The sequence below is a fragment of the Macaca nemestrina genome, chromosome 6, assembly GCF_043159975.1.
Source record: "Macaca nemestrina isolate mMacNem1 chromosome 6, mMacNem.hap1, whole genome shotgun sequence".
In the NCBI taxonomy this organism is placed as follows: domain Eukaryota; kingdom Metazoa; phylum Chordata; class Mammalia; order Primates; family Cercopithecidae; genus Macaca; species Macaca nemestrina.
This window is the reverse complement of record NC_092130.1, coordinates 89594733-89612079: the sequence shown is the minus strand read 5'-3', so window position 1 is coordinate 89612079 and position 17347 is coordinate 89594733. Positions and strand designations below refer to the sequence as shown.

General features: G+C 37.5%; 1 protein-coding gene across 4 annotated transcripts in view; it reads left to right on the top strand.

Annotated features, from left to right (window-relative positions):
* LOC105475018 (RAS p21 protein activator 1) overlaps window positions 1-17347 on the top strand; it is a 124645-nt gene that overhangs the window by 49798 nt on the left and 57500 nt on the right. For 3 of the 4 annotated variants that reach the window (XM_071098704.1, XM_011729967.3, XM_011729968.3), the window contains exons 2-4: window positions 13143-13295; window positions 14389-14524; window positions 15147-15217. In XM_071098704.1, the coding sequence (XP_070954805.1) occupies window positions 13273-13295; window positions 14389-14524; window positions 15147-15217 (230 nt within the window). In that variant the 5' untranslated portion in view covers window positions 13143-13272. Of the gene's footprint in view, window positions 1-13142; window positions 13296-14388; window positions 14529-15146; window positions 15218-17347 lie in introns of all 4 variants that reach the window. The other variant, XM_071098703.1, reaches the window with a different exon arrangement.

Below are 17347 nucleotides of genomic sequence, written 5' to 3'. Positions count from 1 at the left end.
ATATGTTCTTGGCATTTTGAAAAGTGCTTTCAAATATCATATCGAAATCCAGAGAACAGTTCTACCTGAGCTTTTATTATAACCCCCACAAACATTTGTGGATTCCCTACTGTATGCAAAGCACTGTACTAAGAATGCTATAGGGGATATAAAAATCAACAAAATTTGGCCTGTTAGAGGAGGAGTTTATGGCCAGTATAGGGGAACATGTAAAAAAGTACAATGAGATAGAGGAAGATTATGTCTAAATGCAGAGGATTTTAAAGGAGTGTGTATTAGTTTGTCTTCACACTGCTATAAATAACTACCTGAGACTGAGTAGTTTATAAAGAAGCAATGTTTAATTGACTCACAAATGGCTGGGGAGGCCTCAGGAATCTTACAGTCATGGTATAAGGCAGAGGGGAAGCAAGCACATCTTCACATGGTGACAGGAGAGACAGCATGTGAAGGGGAATGTGCCACACACTTTTGAACCATCAGATCTTGTGAGAACTCACTATCACGAGAGCAGCAAGTGGAAATTTGTTCCCATGATCCAATCACCTACCACCAGGTCCCCTCCCCAACATTGGGAATTACAATTCAACATGAGATTTAGGTGGGGGACACAGAGCCAAACCATATCATTCTCTCCTGCCTCTCCCAAATCTCATTATTCTCACATATCAAGACACAATCATGCCTTCCCAACAGTCCCCCAAACTCTTAACTTATTCCAGCATTAACTCAAAAGTCCAAAGTCTCATCTGAGACAAAGCAAGTCCCGTCCACCTATGAGCCTGTAAAATAAAAAACAAGTTAGTTTCTTCCAAGGTACAGTGAGAGTACAGGCATTGGGTAAATGCTCTTGTTGCAAATGGGAGAAATAGCCAAAACAAATGGGCTACAGGCCCCGTGCAAGTCTGAAATCCAGCAGGGAAGTCATGAAACCTTAAAGCTCCCAAATCCTTGATTCCACGTCTCACATCCAGGGCACGCTGATGCAAGGGGTGGCCTCCTAAGGCCTTTGGCAGCTCTGCCCCATGGCTCTGCAGGATACAACCCCCACAGCTGCTTTTATGGGCTGGCATTGAGTGCCTGCGACTTTTGCAGACACACAGTGCAAGCTGTCAGTGGATCTACCCTTATGGGGTCTGGAGGATGATGGCCCTTTTCCCACAGCTCCATTAGGCAGTGCTCTAGTGGGGACTCTCTGTGAGGGTTCCAATCCCACATTTCCCCTCTGCACTGCCCTAGTAGAGGTTCTCCATGAGGGCTCTGCCCCTGCAGTGGAGTCCTACCTGGACATCCAGGCATTTGCATCCATCTTCTGAAATCAAGGTGGAGGCTCTGCTCTTGCCTTCTGTGCACCCACAGACCCAACACCATGTGGAATCTACCAAGGCTTGTGGCTTGCACCGTCTGAAGCCATGCCCCAAGTTGTACATTGGCCCCTTTTAGCCACAGCCACAGCTGGAGCTGGAGTGGCTGGGATGCAGGGCACCAAATCCCAAGGATGCACTTAGCAGTGGGTTTCTGGGACTGGCCCATGAAACCATTTTTCCCTCTTAGACCTCCAGGCCTGTACTGGAGGGGCAGCCATGAAGATCTCTGACATGCCCTGGGAGACATTTTCCCCATTGTCTTGGCTACTAGCATTTGGCTCTTTGTTATTTATGTAAATTTCTGCCACTGGCTTGAATATCTCCCCAGAAAATGGGTTTGTCTTTTCTATAGCATGGTGAGGCTGTAAAATTTCCAAACTTTTATGTTCTGCTTCCCTTTTAAACATAAGTTCCAGTTTCATACCATCTCTTTCTTCATACATATGGGCATATACTTTTAGAAAAAAACCAAATCACATCTTGAATGCTTTGCTGCTTAGAAATTTCTTCTGCCAGATACCCTAAATCATCTCTGTCAAGTTCAAAGTTCAACACATCTTTAGGGCAGGGGCACAATGCTGCCAGTCTCTGCTAAATCATAGCAAGAGTGACCGTTACTCTGGTTCTTAGTAACTTCCTTGTCTCCATCTGAGACCACATCAGCCTGGATTTCACTGTCCATATCACTATCAGCATTTTGGTTACAATTATTGAGCAAGTCTCTAGGAAGTTCAAAACTTTCCCACATCTTCCTGTCTTCTTCTGATCCCTCCAAACTGTTCCAGCCTATGCCTATTACCCAGTTCCAAAGTTGCTTCCACATTTTGAGGTATCTTTATAGCGGTGCCACACTTTTCTTGTACCAGTTTTCTGTATGATCCTGTTCTCATACTGCTACAAAGAACTACCTGAGTCTGGGCAATTTGTGAAGAAAAGGTTTAAGTGACTCATAGTTCTGTAGGCTGTACAGGAGTCATGGCTGGAGAGGCCTCAGAAAACTTACAATCATGGCAGAAGGCAAAGGGGAAGCAAGAACGTCTTCACATGGTGACAGGAGAGAGAGAGAGCAAAGGGAGGAAGTGCCACACACTTTTAAAACATCAGATCTTGTGGGAATTTACTATCACGAGAACAGCAAGAAGAAATTTGCCTTCATAATTCAATCACCTACCACGAAGTCCCTCCCCCAACACTGGGAGTAACAGTTCAACATGAGATTTGTGTGGGGATACAGAGCAACCATATCAGGGGGAGGTAATGTATTTGGTTAAAGGGGATTAAAAATGGCTTTATGCAAGTATACTTTTCCCTGGAACTCAACATAGAATAGTGTTTTGACAAGCAAAAATCAAATGATGACTGTATTGTGAAAAGACATGGTGAAACAAGGTAGTATTTGTAGAGTTACACATAGTCTGATTTGGCTAAAAGGGAGGCTGGAGCCTTTCATGGTGGCTTTTGAATGCCATGGTGAATAGTTTGTACTTGTTATTGAATAGCCATTTCTACACTTTGGAGCTATTAGAGTGAAATGATTAAGCCTGTGGTTTAGGAAGAAAGAGCCTATTAGGGAGATTAATCTTTCCCTAGTTGTAGGAAGGGTTGGAGCAGTATGATATGGAGAGGGTGGTAATGAATGAAGGAATGGAAAACTGGAGAATAATTTCAGTGATTCTGGAGGTGCAGTATACAAATTGACAGTAGTTTTATGACTAGGAAGATAAGTGTTTAGGAAAAACTCTTAAATTGTTTTTCCTCTGCCCTTACACCACAACAATCAACACAGAAGACTTCTGTGTCCAAATGCACGCTATTTCTCCCTGCCAAATAAGCAATCAGTTCTTCAGTGAACACCAGCTGATTGGCCTCCAATTCATTTCTGGCACTACCCAGAGATAGTGTCAGATCCCAATGGCTTAGGGCTCAGTCTTGGGGACTGGGCCCTCCTTCCTACTGGTTGTAAGTCTGGATATCTAGAACTTGTACCAGATGGCTTCAAGTTGGGGTTTCCACAACCCTCTCTTTGGGTTTGATTAATTTGCTAGAGCTACTCACAGAACTCAGGGAAACACGTTTACTGGTTTATTATGAAGGATATGTTAAAGGATACAAGTAAACCGCCATATGGCAAGGTCTGGATGCCATAGGGCAAGGTCTGGAAGGGTCCCAAATGTAGGAGCCTCTGTTTTCATGGAGTTAGGGTATGCCACTCTCCCAGCAAATGGATGAGTTCTTGTTCACCTTCTTGCCCATCTTCACATGTTCAGCTGTGAAGCCAGTCCTTTTGGTTTTTTATGGAATTTTCATGACATCAGCACTTTCCCCAATAGGAAGGCCTCCCACAAGACCCTCTCTGAAATGAGGGCATTATGACCCACAGTCAGAAAAGTGGAGGAAAATTACAGTCCTGCCTTGGTGCAGGTGAAAGGAGGGCAGGAGAAGGTCAAGGATATTGTTTTCTGAGGACTAACACACCAAACATTGTAATAAAAGACTATAAGGAGGGTGACACAGTTTGAATGTGTGTCCCCTCCAAATCTCATGTTTAATGAGACCTCCATTGTTGGAAGTGGGGTCTGGTGGGTGTTTGTGTCATAGAGGTGGATCTCCCATGAATGGTTTGCTGCCCTCCCCTGTGGTAATGAGTTCAGGCGAGAGCTGGTTGTTTAAAGCAGGGGTCCTCAACTCCTACTCCGTGGACTGGTACCTGTCTATGACCTGTTAGGAGCTGGGCCACACAGCAGGAGGTATGAGCCAGAGGCAAGTGAGCATTACTGCCTGAGCTCCACCTTCTGATCAGCAGAAGTTAGATCAGCAGTAGCATTAGATTTTCACAGGAGTGCGAACCCGGTTGTGAATTCCTCATGTGAGGGATACAGGTTGTTCCTTAGGAGAATCTGATGGTTGATGATCTGAGCTGAAACAGTTTCATCCTGAAATCATCTCCTCTGAGCTCCCGTCTGTGGAAAAATTGTCTTCCACTAAATCAGTCAGTGCCTGGTGCCAGAGGTTGGGGACTACTGGTTTAAAGGAGCCTGGCTCCTCCCTCCTCCTCTTGCTCTCTCTGGTCATGGGATGCGCTAGCTCTCCCTTTGCCTTCTGCCGTGAGTAAAAGCTACCTGAGGCCTCCCTGAAAGCAGATTCCAGCACTATGCTTCCTCTATGGTCCTGCAGAACCATGAGCCAAAATAAACCACTTTTCTTTATAAATTACCCAGTCTCATGTATTCGATTATAGCAATGCAAAGACAGACTAACACAAAGGGCTATGGGAGTTATAAACCAGGAACTGTGGATGAAAATCTATTTTTTAAAATATAGATATATAAACACAACCACATACATAAGTAAAATAACACCACAAGAATGAATCAAAGTTGCTTTTGAAATTTCCGGTCTGGACACTAGGAAGGATGCTGGTGTCATTAACAATAAAGAGGAAGAGAAGTGTGAGTGGGTGTGTGTGTGTGTGTGTTTCTGTGTGTTTGTAGAGATATTTGCTAATTTTTTAAGATTTTGATATATTCACCTTAAGGTGAAGATTCTTGGGAGGGCTTTGTTAATTTAAGCCTGGCGTTTAAGAAGGAAGTTAGATTTAGAGAGGGAAATTTGGGGATCACTCTCATACAGGTTATAATTTGAGCTGATTGATAACTGATATTTCCATGACTGTGAATAAATACAGAAATGGAAAATTCTGAGGAAAAGGCATGTAGAAAGTGCCTTAGTTTTAGGATGACCTTTGAGTAAATTGTGTTATATTTCACTCTTATTTCTTAAAAGAAGTTACATAGGAGAAATACCTTGAGAAAGCACAGAGGAAGAAAACTAATGCCTTAAAACATTGCCTAACACATAATAGGAGCTTAAAAAAATCTTTGTTGAATGAATAATTGGAACTTGTTTGGGATATAAGCGTATGTATAGGAGAAAAATGGGCATATTGTGGAGAACTTTTGAGGGATAGAGTGGATAATACCCATTCCCCTGCCCTGTGCTCATAGGGTTATTGCGGATACCAGATGAAAGGACAGATCTGAGAATATTTTGAACTTTTAAAATGTTCTTTGAGGCATATTTCAGTTTGAGGAACTGAAAGAAATTCCATAAGTAAGGTAATATGTCTGTATTCAGCAAGTAAGGTAACATGTCTACTTATAAACTTATATTCTTTCCATTTTACTTGGTGGGAATTAGATTTGTAAAGTATATTACGAAGAATGTTTAGGGTATTGTTATGGCTATATATCTTTTGATAAGTCATTTTTTTTTTTTTTTTTGCCTGTGCTTTTTCCCATTGCCTGTTACGTTTTTCTCACTTTCCTTCTCAGTCCCTCCCTTTTTCCAAATCAGTTTAGCCATCAGTTTAGCCATCAGTTCTTTCAGGAAATGTATGCTAAAATTCTAAGACTGAGACAGGTATTTTTTTGTATCCCTGTGTATCCTCTTACTTACTTTACCAGATTACAGTTGCTTAATTTGAATGTCTTCTCCATTGGATCCTAAACTTACACGTCATGGTGTTCTGTGGTATTTACTGTTATCGTCTACCATGTAGCACACTGCTTGGCAAATAGTTTGTTGGAGATGAACTAAATAAGAGACAATGTTAGACTAAAGTTTACTTTTAACTTCCAGATGTAGTGATTTCTTGTCTTCATGTGCTGAATGGTATGATATTGTAATTGTTGAAGTTCTAAGAAAATCCCAACTATAAGAATTTATACCATTTTGAGAATTTAAAGTACACAGATAAAAGAGATTGAAAATATGCTGTATTAACTGATCTTAGCCTCCTGCTAGTAGGTGTTGTGCTAGCCTTCCCTCCCTTTTCCTCCTCCCTCGCAACATTTGATTAGTGCATAACATTTCTTGGAGAGGTGTGTTTTTTTTCTTCCCTTCATTATCTGTTTACTAGGGTGATGGGAGTTAAAGGTAGTAAGAACTTCACAATCATGGTTGAGTGCATTTCAGTGTAAACTTTTGTATTCTCACCTTTTGTATGTTAGTCTTTTAGTTAATTTTGGGTGGACAGAATGTATGATAGTGCTGTTTCTTTAGAAATGCTCTCTCAAAACTAAAACCTCTTGGATTCTCTAAATACATTACCTATTGAAAAAGGAAACAGCATTTCTGCCCTTACTTTGAACTAACTTGATCTGAGATAAATACATACACACATGCATGCATGTGCACACACACACATACATTCACACTAGCTATCTGGATATATACAAATATACCCAAGAATAGCTAAGATAAAAACATGCTCTCTTTTCCCCTTCCCCAAGTTTAAGTGATGCATAGTTGGTCTAAGGGGTACTACACCTGTTTTGCTTAGCCTAGTGGTTGTTCAAGTGAATTTACCAGTGACCCAATTTTAGTCTATCATAGTGATTTGAAAAAATGCCAAGTAAAGTCACTTAGTATGAGATAAATTTTCTTTACTTTCCTCTTCACTTTAAGAAGTCAGTTGCTTGGCCGGGCGCGGTGGCTCACGCCTGTAATCCCAGCACTTTGGGAGGCCGAGACGGGCGGATCACGAGGTCAGGAGATCGAGACCATCCTGGTTAACACGGTGAAACCCCGTCTCTACTAAAAAATACAAAAAACTAGCCGGCCGAGGTGGCGGACGCCTGTAGTCCCAGTTACTTGGGAGGCTGAGGCAGGAGAATGGCGTGAACCCGGGAGGCGGAGCTTGCAGTGAGCTGAGATCCGGCCACTGCACTCCAGCCTGGGTGACAGCGCGAGACTCTGTCTCAAAAAAAAAAAAAAAAACCTTTAGCAGACTGTATTAGTCCATTCTCATGATGCTAACAAAGACAAACCCGAGTTGGGGTCATTTATAAAGGAAAGAGGCTTAATTGACTCATAGTTCCACAGGGCTGGGGAGGCCTCAGGAAACTTAAAATCACGGTAGAAGGGGAAGCAAACATGTCCTTCTTCACATAGTGTCATCAAGGAGAAGTACTGAGCAAAAGGGGGAAAAGCCCCTTATAAAACCATTAGATCTCATTAGGACTCACTCACTATCACAATAACAGCAGCATGGGGGTAACTGCCCCCATAATTCAGTTACTTCCCACCAGGTCCCACCCACAACATGTGAGATGAGATTTAGGCGGAGACACAGCCAAACCATATCACAGACAGTAAGAATGTATTAGTTACACATAAATATGGGAGCTTTAGAAGATTTCTATGTTTTAGCAAATGCATACCAGCTTGAAATCACCAATTTAGTTTTAGAAGACACAAGCATGTGTAAGAAAGTCTGATTAGCATTTTGAGACTTGCAGAATAACTCCAGAAGTTTGTAGTATGATCAGGCACACAGACTCCCAAGTGATTCAGATGCAAAAGATTTCTTGGCAATTGGATTTCTGCATGTATGTTTCTCTGTAACTACTTTGGTGCCTGTCGGTAATATAACCAAAAGGAAAAACAAGTGGACAGTAAAAGCGATCTGCTGGTAACTTCAATTTAGTTTTCCTTTTATAAAAGGAAGTCTACTGATGTTAGCACTGGTTTAATGGTTTTCTGTTGTGTAGTAGACAGTTTTCATTTGGGATTGTCAAGTGAGTTGTAAATAATTGTATAGTTTCAATGAAATGCCTGTCTGCATTCACACTAGGATATTTTCTCATTGCACAAATTTACATATTTTTCTCTGATCAAGTGAGACAGATTATAAAACACAAAGGCCTCACTAGGGCCCCTCAAATGTGTTCCAGCAATATGCAGCAGCCCCCACCCCCATTTTTATTTCCCCCGAGTCAGGGTCTCTCTCTGTCGCCCAGTCTGGAGTGCAGTGGCACGATCTTATCTCACTGCAGCCTTGACTTCTCAGGCTCAAGCTATCCTCTCATCTCAGCCTCTCGAGTAGCTGGGATCATAGGCTTGTGCCACCATGCCTGGCTAATTTTTGTATTTTTTGTAGAGGTGGGGTTTTGCCATATTGCCCAGGTTGGTCATGAACTCCTGGGTTCAAGCAGTCCCCTCCTCAGCCTCCCAAAGTGCTGGTCTATAAAGGCGTGAGCTGCTGTGCCTGGCCACAGCACACATTTATAAAAAATGTTCATGTGATTCCAAATTTAAAATAGAGTGATTTCTGTGCCTTTTTAAAAATTGTTCACTTATTTCACATGCAGTTTTATCTTAGATGTATGATATTGTATATAAATTGATTTGTATTTCTAAAAAAATGAAATTAAGAAACTCCGTATCTACCTGTAAAATTTCTCAACAAAAATTTACAAAGCTAGCTGGGAAGACATGTATGTACTTCTTGAATTTCCTCCTGCTGTTCCTTTTCCCCAGTTTCCTTAGGCAAGGAAGAAGAGAGAGGGAAATTTACTTTTAAAATAGGAGGACATAAATGCTTTATTATTAACATGTTGTTGCATTAAGCAGTTTTAAGTCGTAGTATCTCAAGTACCTACTATCCTTTATACTGCCCCCCAACCCCCAAAATATACACACATTGGGAAAAGAATGGGGGTTCTTTGAGGGTTTCCTTCTAGAGTTGCCAGGTGAAATAGAATTTCTAGTTTATTAATAGTATGGCACCTGCAGCCCCAATTAATTTGAATGCTTTATAATGTTCAAAAAGAGTTTTGAGAAAATTTCTTCCTAAAGTTAATGCCTTAGTAGAAAAAAAAAGATTGATTTCTTCTGTCCTCTTCCCCAAATTACATGGAAAGTAAACGAGACTGGAAAATAGGTAATTGAGACTAAGATGATTCACAGATTGATCACCTATTATGCAACAGTCATAAAATGTGTTAGTTTTTTTGAAGAAGTTTGTTAGTCAGTCCCATAGCCTTTGAGTATCCTCTATTCCCCTGTGATATTGGTTTGATAATAATTAAGCTAATATTTACTAGGTTCTTGGTATCCATTAGGTATTCTTCTAAGCAACTTTATATGTGTTAGCTCATTTAATAATAATAAGCCAATGTTCTGTGAGGTAGACACTATTCCTTTTATAGATGAGGAAACTGAGGCTCGGAGATATCTGCCTACATTTGCGCAGCTCAGTGGCAGAGCTGGGATTCAAAGACAGTGGCTCTAGAGTCTTAACCGTTCTACTATAAAGCCTACGTAGTAGTTTTCATTTTTGTATTTTTTTTAAAGCAATTTAGGACAAGTCATTAATTTTGTTCTGAGGTTGAGATAGAAATTAATTTCCCTAATTTACAAGTCTCTACTAAAAATACAAAAATTAGCCGGATGTGGTGGCACGCATCTGTAATCCCAGCTACTTGGGAGGCAGAGACAGGAGAATCACTTGAACCCAGGAGGCAGAGGTTGCAGTGAGCCATGAGAGCATGGCACTGCGCCCCAACCTGGGTAACAGAGCGAGACTCTGTTTCCAAAATAAAAAAAGAAGAACTTCCTATGTTGACGTTAAAAAAGAGGTTTTTGTTTTGTTTTGTTTTTTACATTGGCAAGGTGGTTCAACTAGATGACTTATAAAGTATTTTTCAACGTTGTTTTATGAGTCAACACTTCTTCCTTCATTGGACAAATACTTTTAAAACTTATTATTGCTATGTGCCAGGTATACTCTGTGCTATAATTGCCACAAATGTGAGCAGATTTATAAACTTTAACTTAGGTGATGAGCTATTATTTGGTAATCTCATGTTAGAGTATTCTCATACCACCAGTATAACTTTTGTGCTTATGTTTCTTTGAGGTATTCTAGATTCCAGTTGAATTATTTTTTTAATTTACTTGAAAACAGTCACCAGCAAATCTGCTCTTAAAGAGATATAATAAGGCTTTGACTGTGAAGACTTAAGAGTAATAGTGGGGTTGATTAAATATGTTTTCTTTTATTTCTTTGTAATTCTATTGCTGTGACTATTTGTAGAGGCAGAAAGTGTAGCATTTTAAAAAATTGAGTATTTTAGACAACCACTCCCAAGTGTTCACTCTTGGGAAAAGTTATATCTTTGTTATTGAGAGTATATTTTGTAAAGGCATATCCCATATATTTTATACCTAGAATAAAAAGAATTAAAGACTTCAGAAAGTTAAGGTAGACAACATTTTCTTGGCTACTGGGGCTAATTAGAATGTATGATTCTCTGTGCAGGGCAGCCACCTTAGGGACTCTGAATCTGTCAGTAGGGTAAAATTTTTATATTTATGAAAAAGATTGTGGGTTAAAAAAAGGTTGAGAAATACTGTTTTTGAGTAAACCCAAGGACTGGTGTTTAAAGGTTATATAGTATTTTACCTAGGTTCTATAAATCTGTAAGGTGTCTGAATCAAATCTTATAACTTTGGATTTATTGTGATTTATTTATAAAACATTTCAGGATCAAATCAACTACATAAATGTTTACAAGCTGATGGCTGGATAATTGCAGTTTATAGTCATAATCAATAATTGACATGTTTTGCTTTACGTGTTTGAAGCTTATGACCTTTTGACATGAAAGGAAATTGCTAACATGTAGGAAATAGTTACTTATTTAGATTAATGTCTTTCTCCTGAACTGACTTATCTACTTGAATGCTCAGATCTTACTGAAAGTACATAGATGTAAAAAATCAGCTCAGTGTGGTGGCTCACACCTGTAATCCCAGACTTTGGAAGGCTGAGGTGAGCAGATTGCTTGAGTCCAGGAATTTGAGACCAACCTGGGTGACAGGCAAAACACTGTCTCTACAAAAAAAAAAAAAAAAAAAAAAAAAAAAAGCTGGGCATGGTAGCGTGTGTCTGCAGTCTCAGCTACTTGGGAGGCTGTGGTGAGAAGATGGGTTGAGCCCGGGAGGTGGGGGTTGCAGTAAGCTGAGATTGTACCAGTGCATTCCAGCCTGGGTGACAAAGTGAGACCCCCATCTGAAACAAAACAAAGCAAAAACAACTAAAAACCACAAATAGACGTATATATCACTTAAAATTGTAAGTCAGATATTTATTGTAAAATAGTAATTGTGTAATGCCTCCTGGATCTCTGTGTATCATTTCATGGTAAGTTCAAAAGATTAAGGAGATTAAATAAAACCTTTTCATCTTGACACTGCGTAAGACATAACAGAAATTTAACAAATAACAAGTACACAAAAATAGAGATTTGCTTAAAATTGTCCGTAGTTTTATCTTTGTTGGGTATATAAATCTGCTCTCTGGGATAGTTCTACTGCTTTAAGTAATGAGGAAAGCACTAGTTTCATATTCTAAGGATAACCTAAGGATATCCCTTATATTTTCACAGCTAAACTTACAGCCTGAAATTTCAAAATTTTATTCTCTTATGTTGTTAAATTATAGTTCCTCAGGGGACCTTTATGATCTCTGGTGTAAACTTTCCATTTTAGAATAAGAAAATCCCTGAGCTCTTGAAAGTTAAAATTACTTGTCATTTGTCTCAAAGATGATGGCTGAACTAAGATTAGGATTTTAGAGGAATGCAGTATTGATTGCTCTTTCCCTTCTTCCTCTAATACTAACAGTTTACAATTATATTTTTTGTTAAGTTGTAATGGAACTCTGTAAATAAGTTCATTATTTTCAGCCTTATGCATAGGGCTCTATTTAAAATAGGTTGATTTTAGAAGAAAACTAAAAGTGATTCTTTCCATAAGTTTTAAGTTTCTGTGTTTTTGTTTTATTTTTAAAAATTAAGGTGTCAAAAATAATGAGCTTTTATTACAACAAGCTTACAAAAATAGTCATAGTAGCATAATGCTTTTATCATTGGCTTATTATATATTATATAAAATACATACTACATTATTACAAATGTAAGATTACAAATAAACTGAGTGGTAAAGCTGAAGTACTATAATATGTTACATAATTTAATATATCAATGTAATATGAATGTTTGTTGTTTTTCTCTGAATGTTTCAAATTAGGCTGTAAGTATCTACGGATGAGTTTGACTAAACTATGAAAAATGTAAAAATATTTTATAACAGTTACTTTGGAGATTTGTTACCATGCCTGTATGATACTTCTAGTACATTTCTAAGCATGTTTCAGTTTATATCAGTCTATGAGGCTTTTATAGGCATACTTGGTATCATGGATGATGCTAGAGTTATAGCCAGTTTCTCAAGTAGATCATTTGATAGTATGTAGGTAGAATACAGTTAAACTGAGAGCAAGAAGGGTGAAGGGACAAAGGTGCTATTTATTCCCCCAAATGTTTGTTAAATAAATTTGGAAAGTTGAGTGCAAATGTAAAATGTATAGTCATGGAGTAGATTATCTTAGAGCCAAAGGGATTAATCAGCTTCATGTTCAAACAGGAAATTAAAATAGCATCCTTTAGACAGTGTAATTCTGTTTTCCTGTCTCAGGGCACAAACACTAAAATGGAATAAAACATTTTATATTCTCATAGGTTCCATGTGCCTTGTGAAGTCATAGTTCCTCAGTGTAAGATCGAGGTAGTAAATTCATCATTTCCATTTGTTTATCTTATTTTTCTAAGTAAGGATTTGGTTGCAGTAGTGTTTATATTTTGAATAGCAGGCAATCCTGGAAGTAGGGAGATGGGTAGAAATGGAAGAGATTTATATATGAGATGACTAGAACTGAGCTTTTAGAACAAATTAAAGACCAAGTAAATGAGTATTTTTTGAGAGACTGAGGTTGAATTGAGTTAAAATTGGAATAACTGGTTCAGAGTAAAATGTAAATGTTTAAGTTACATGTAGGCATTTAAAACCTCTAGTAGTATGCTTTTCAAGTATCACTAGAAATTTTACACTTGCTATTATATTGTAATATCTTCTCTGTTTTTCCCCTAGGTGGTATCACGGAAAACTTGACAGAACGATAGCAGAAGAACGCCTCAGGCAGGCAGGGAAGTCTGGCAGTTACCTTATAAGAGAGAGTGATCGAAGGCCAGGGTCCTTTGTACTTTCATTTCTTAGCCAGATGAATGTTGTCAACCATTTTAGGTAAGTCTTTATTCCTATTGTGAAGCCAAATGGTGTAGCTATTTTGATATAATATTCAAAAATATACCGGTATAATAAAGGTGAATGACTCAGTAACAAATAATAGAGAAGGAAGCTTGTTTTCAGTCAAGTGATTTAATCAGTGATTTAGAGAGATTCTTTTGAATGTTTACATTTTTTGTTTAAAAACAGTATGTTTGGGCATTACTGTGCTGATCCTCAAATATATTTATAGCTTTTAAAGTATAAAGAATTACAAATAAACTTTGAGCGGCAAGTCTAAAATAAAGGAATTGTATACTTTTAGACTGTAGAATAACAAAGAGTATAGGAAACCCTGTTTAAAACTCAAATTTTGTGTCCTCTATTTTAGCTTCACTGTTCTAAAACTCTTTGCAGACATGCACTTCAGTGAAACAGGCATATAAATTTTCAAGTACAAATATTCTGTATAAATAAACATATTTACCCATATTGTATTCTATTTCATTTTTATAGAAGAAATTGAAAAAAATCATCTAATGCATATAGTGTTAAATGATAAAATGTTTTTGTACCCTTGGTTTTTAGATTTTAAAATAAGGTTCAGTAGTACCATGATACCACATGTAGTATGTGAAATTATTCCTGTACTTTGTTGGATATATATATCTCTTGAAATATTTCTTCAAGAGATAATCTTTCAAGATTTCAAAATATCTTTCAAGAGATAAATATATCTCTTGAAATATTTCAAGATATCTGTGAGGTCCTTTAAGCCAGAGAAAACTTAACTAACATTGTGAATTCAGCCTTAAATATGGAAAGTGAGAAGAGGTATCTGAGGGTGAATTTTCAAATATTTGATGGAATTCTGTAATTGAGGTTTATAAGCCTGATACATATTTCACATCAAATGCATGCATATATGTAAGAGAAATAGCCCCAAGTAATTTGCTGTGATGAAGATATTAATAAGTAGTATTTTAGTATAAGGATATAGTTACAAGGAAAAGAGTATGGAAATTATGGATTTATAATTTCTTTATGAAACTCGGTCTTTAAAATTGACTGTAAAGATTTTTTTATACTGTATTTTTTCCTGTTCAAATAGGATTATTGCTATGTGTGGGGATTACTACATTGGTGGAAGACGTTTTTCTTCACTGTCAGACCTAATAGGTTATTACAGTCATGTCTCTTGTTTGCTTAAAGGAGAAAAATTACTTTACCCAGTTGCACCACCAGAGGCAAGTAAAATGAATAAAATATTTTTCAAAACTTTGTTTTTCAGTACAATAGTGGGTTTAGCTATTGCTCAGTTTCTTATGTTTATTATAATTCAAGAAGTATTTGTTGTATTAAATTTTAATTTGGGTTATAATGTCAGAACAAAATGGACAACTTCTTTGAAAAAAAAAGAAAATATTTTTCACTAATTTTGTGTTTAAGTAACCAGATTAAAAAAAAGTACTGTTTGGTGATAGCCTAACAAATATTTCTGAATGTATGAGAAGAAATTACTGATTTCATAGTACTAACCGTGACTTTGCTGCAAGATTCTGAAATGCCTTGTGTATCATCAATGAAAGGTTAACTTATATGTTTCATGTAGTATATTTAAAATGAAATCATTCATATTACCTTATAAAAGCATATTGCTTATACTTAAAATATAATTTTCATAAAAACAAGAACAACAAAAAAGGCTTTCTAGGCACTGCATATTTGTAGTCCAAGTAAAAATGTATTTGAATGATCCCATGGAATTTCTAATGTGAATTTTTATTGGCTTTATGTGGATATACCTCTTTTGCCTTTAAGATAAAAAGACTATCTTTTTAAATCCTTTTTTTTTTTTATGGTTTCTAGCCAGTAGAAGATAGAAGGCGTGTACGAGCTATTCTACCTTACACTAAAGTACCAGACACTGATGAAATAAGGTATTTTATAATCTATTCTCATGTATAGGCATTTGAAAGAGCTAGACTTCGAAGATTTATTACTCTTGGACTAGGAAGCTTTTGAAATTTGAAGAAACGGCATACAGCAAGGTGAAAGAGCTTTTGATATTGGGTCTGTTGGTCCTGTACCTCTGGGTTGACTTATTTGTTCAGACTGTGATTTTGAATCAGGGTGGCCTCAGTGAATATGACAGGAGAAATAATTAGGTTTTATTACATTGTCTCTCACAAAGTAAGGAGAGTTCTGTTTCAATCTATATCCTATTTAAATTTTTGTTACCAAGTGACATTTATGCCACAGCTATAAAGGATAAGCTTCTACTTTATGTAAGGGGTGAATAATTTTAAACCTTAGTAATGTTATAGAACTATGCAACATGTTAGTTTGTAGTTTTATTTCTCTATAATTATATAATTTGATAATCAAATTATGTCTTTCTATAAGGTACTTAAATTTCTAGTGGAAACTTTGTTTCTTACCATTAATTCTCATTTAATTCTTACTGACACATTTTTATTTGTAATCTAAACTGGAAAGGCCTATAAACGACAAAGGAGAAAATGCATATATTAAAGAAGAACAGTGATGAATTACAAATTTATGAATTTAGGTAATTTTTAAATTTTTTGTGGGATTATTTAGGACAGCAGTTCTCAAAGTGTGTTTCATGTAACTATGGGGATCTTTGAGACTCATTTAGAATGACACTGGGTATTAGTCAGTGTTCTCTAGAGGAGATTTTTTATGGAGAATTGGTTTACACAATGGTAGATGGAGACAGTAAAGACCCACAGTTGGCTGTCTGTAATCTGAAAACCCAAGAAAGCCAGTGGTATAATTCAATCTACATCTGAAGACCTGAGAACCAAGGGAACCTATGGTGTAAATCCTAGTCTGAGGGCAGGAAAAGTTGAGATGAGATGTCCCAGCTCAACCAGTGAGGCAGAAAAAAGGGATGAATTTCTTCCTCCTCCAGTTTTTGTTCTGTTCAGACCCTCAGTGAATTGGATGATGCCCACGCACATTGGGGATGGCAGGGTACTGTCCTCTGATTCAAATGCTAATCTCATCCAGAAACACCCTCACAGAGAAACCCAGAAATATAATGTTTAATCTGGGAACCCTACGTTCTAGCCAAGTTGACACATAAAATTAGCCATCACAGTCCATGAGATCAGATTATTTTCATAACCATACTAAGACATAATTTGCCTTTTTCACTGTAAATTTTACAATGATAGTACAAAAGCAATGTATGGTAAAACTGCTGGTGCCTTAGTAGAAATCAAGGCTGTGGCACAAAAGTGTACAGTATTCTTTACTGTTACACACTTGGAGTTAATCAAAGACAGTTTCATTTAAGAGTGTTACTGATGAGGGACTAAAAAATATTTATTAAATTTTGACCTGTGACCACACACTTTAATCTGTATGATGAAATGGGAAGTATGTATAAAACACTTCTGCTGTGTGCCAGAGATCAGTGTCATGAGGAAAAGCAGTGAGTTGAGAGCTGAACTAGTTTGTTCCTTTTTTTTTTCCTTTTAGAGACAGAGTCTTGCTCTGTTGCCCAGGTTGGAGTGCAGTGGCACCATCTTGCCTCACTGCAGTCTCCAACTCCTGGGTTCAAGGGATTCTATGCCTCGGTCTTCCGAGCGGCTGGAATTACAGGCGTGTGTCACCAAGTCCAGCTAATTTTTGTTATTTAGTAGAGATGGGGTTTTGCCATGTTGACCAGGCCAGTCTTGAACTCCTGACCTCAAGTGATCTGCCTGCCCCGGCCTCCCAAAGTGCTGGGATTATAGGCATGAGCCACTGCACATGGCTTAGCTGTTACTTTTGTGCACACTATTTTCACTTAAGAGAATGTTTGACATTTTTTGAAGAAGAACAAAGTAAGACTATTATTTCAAGGAAAAAAACTGTTAGTGTTTGTTGCCAATGACAAAATTTGAGTTTTGAGTAAAACTTTGAATTTTAGACATTCTGTGTTGGCCATCAAAAGTTTGACAGTTTCTGAAATAATGACTTCTCTGATGAGACAGGCAGTGATAATAAAGAATGAGGTTTTTTTGTTTTGTTTTGTTGTTTTGTTTTGTTTTTTGTTT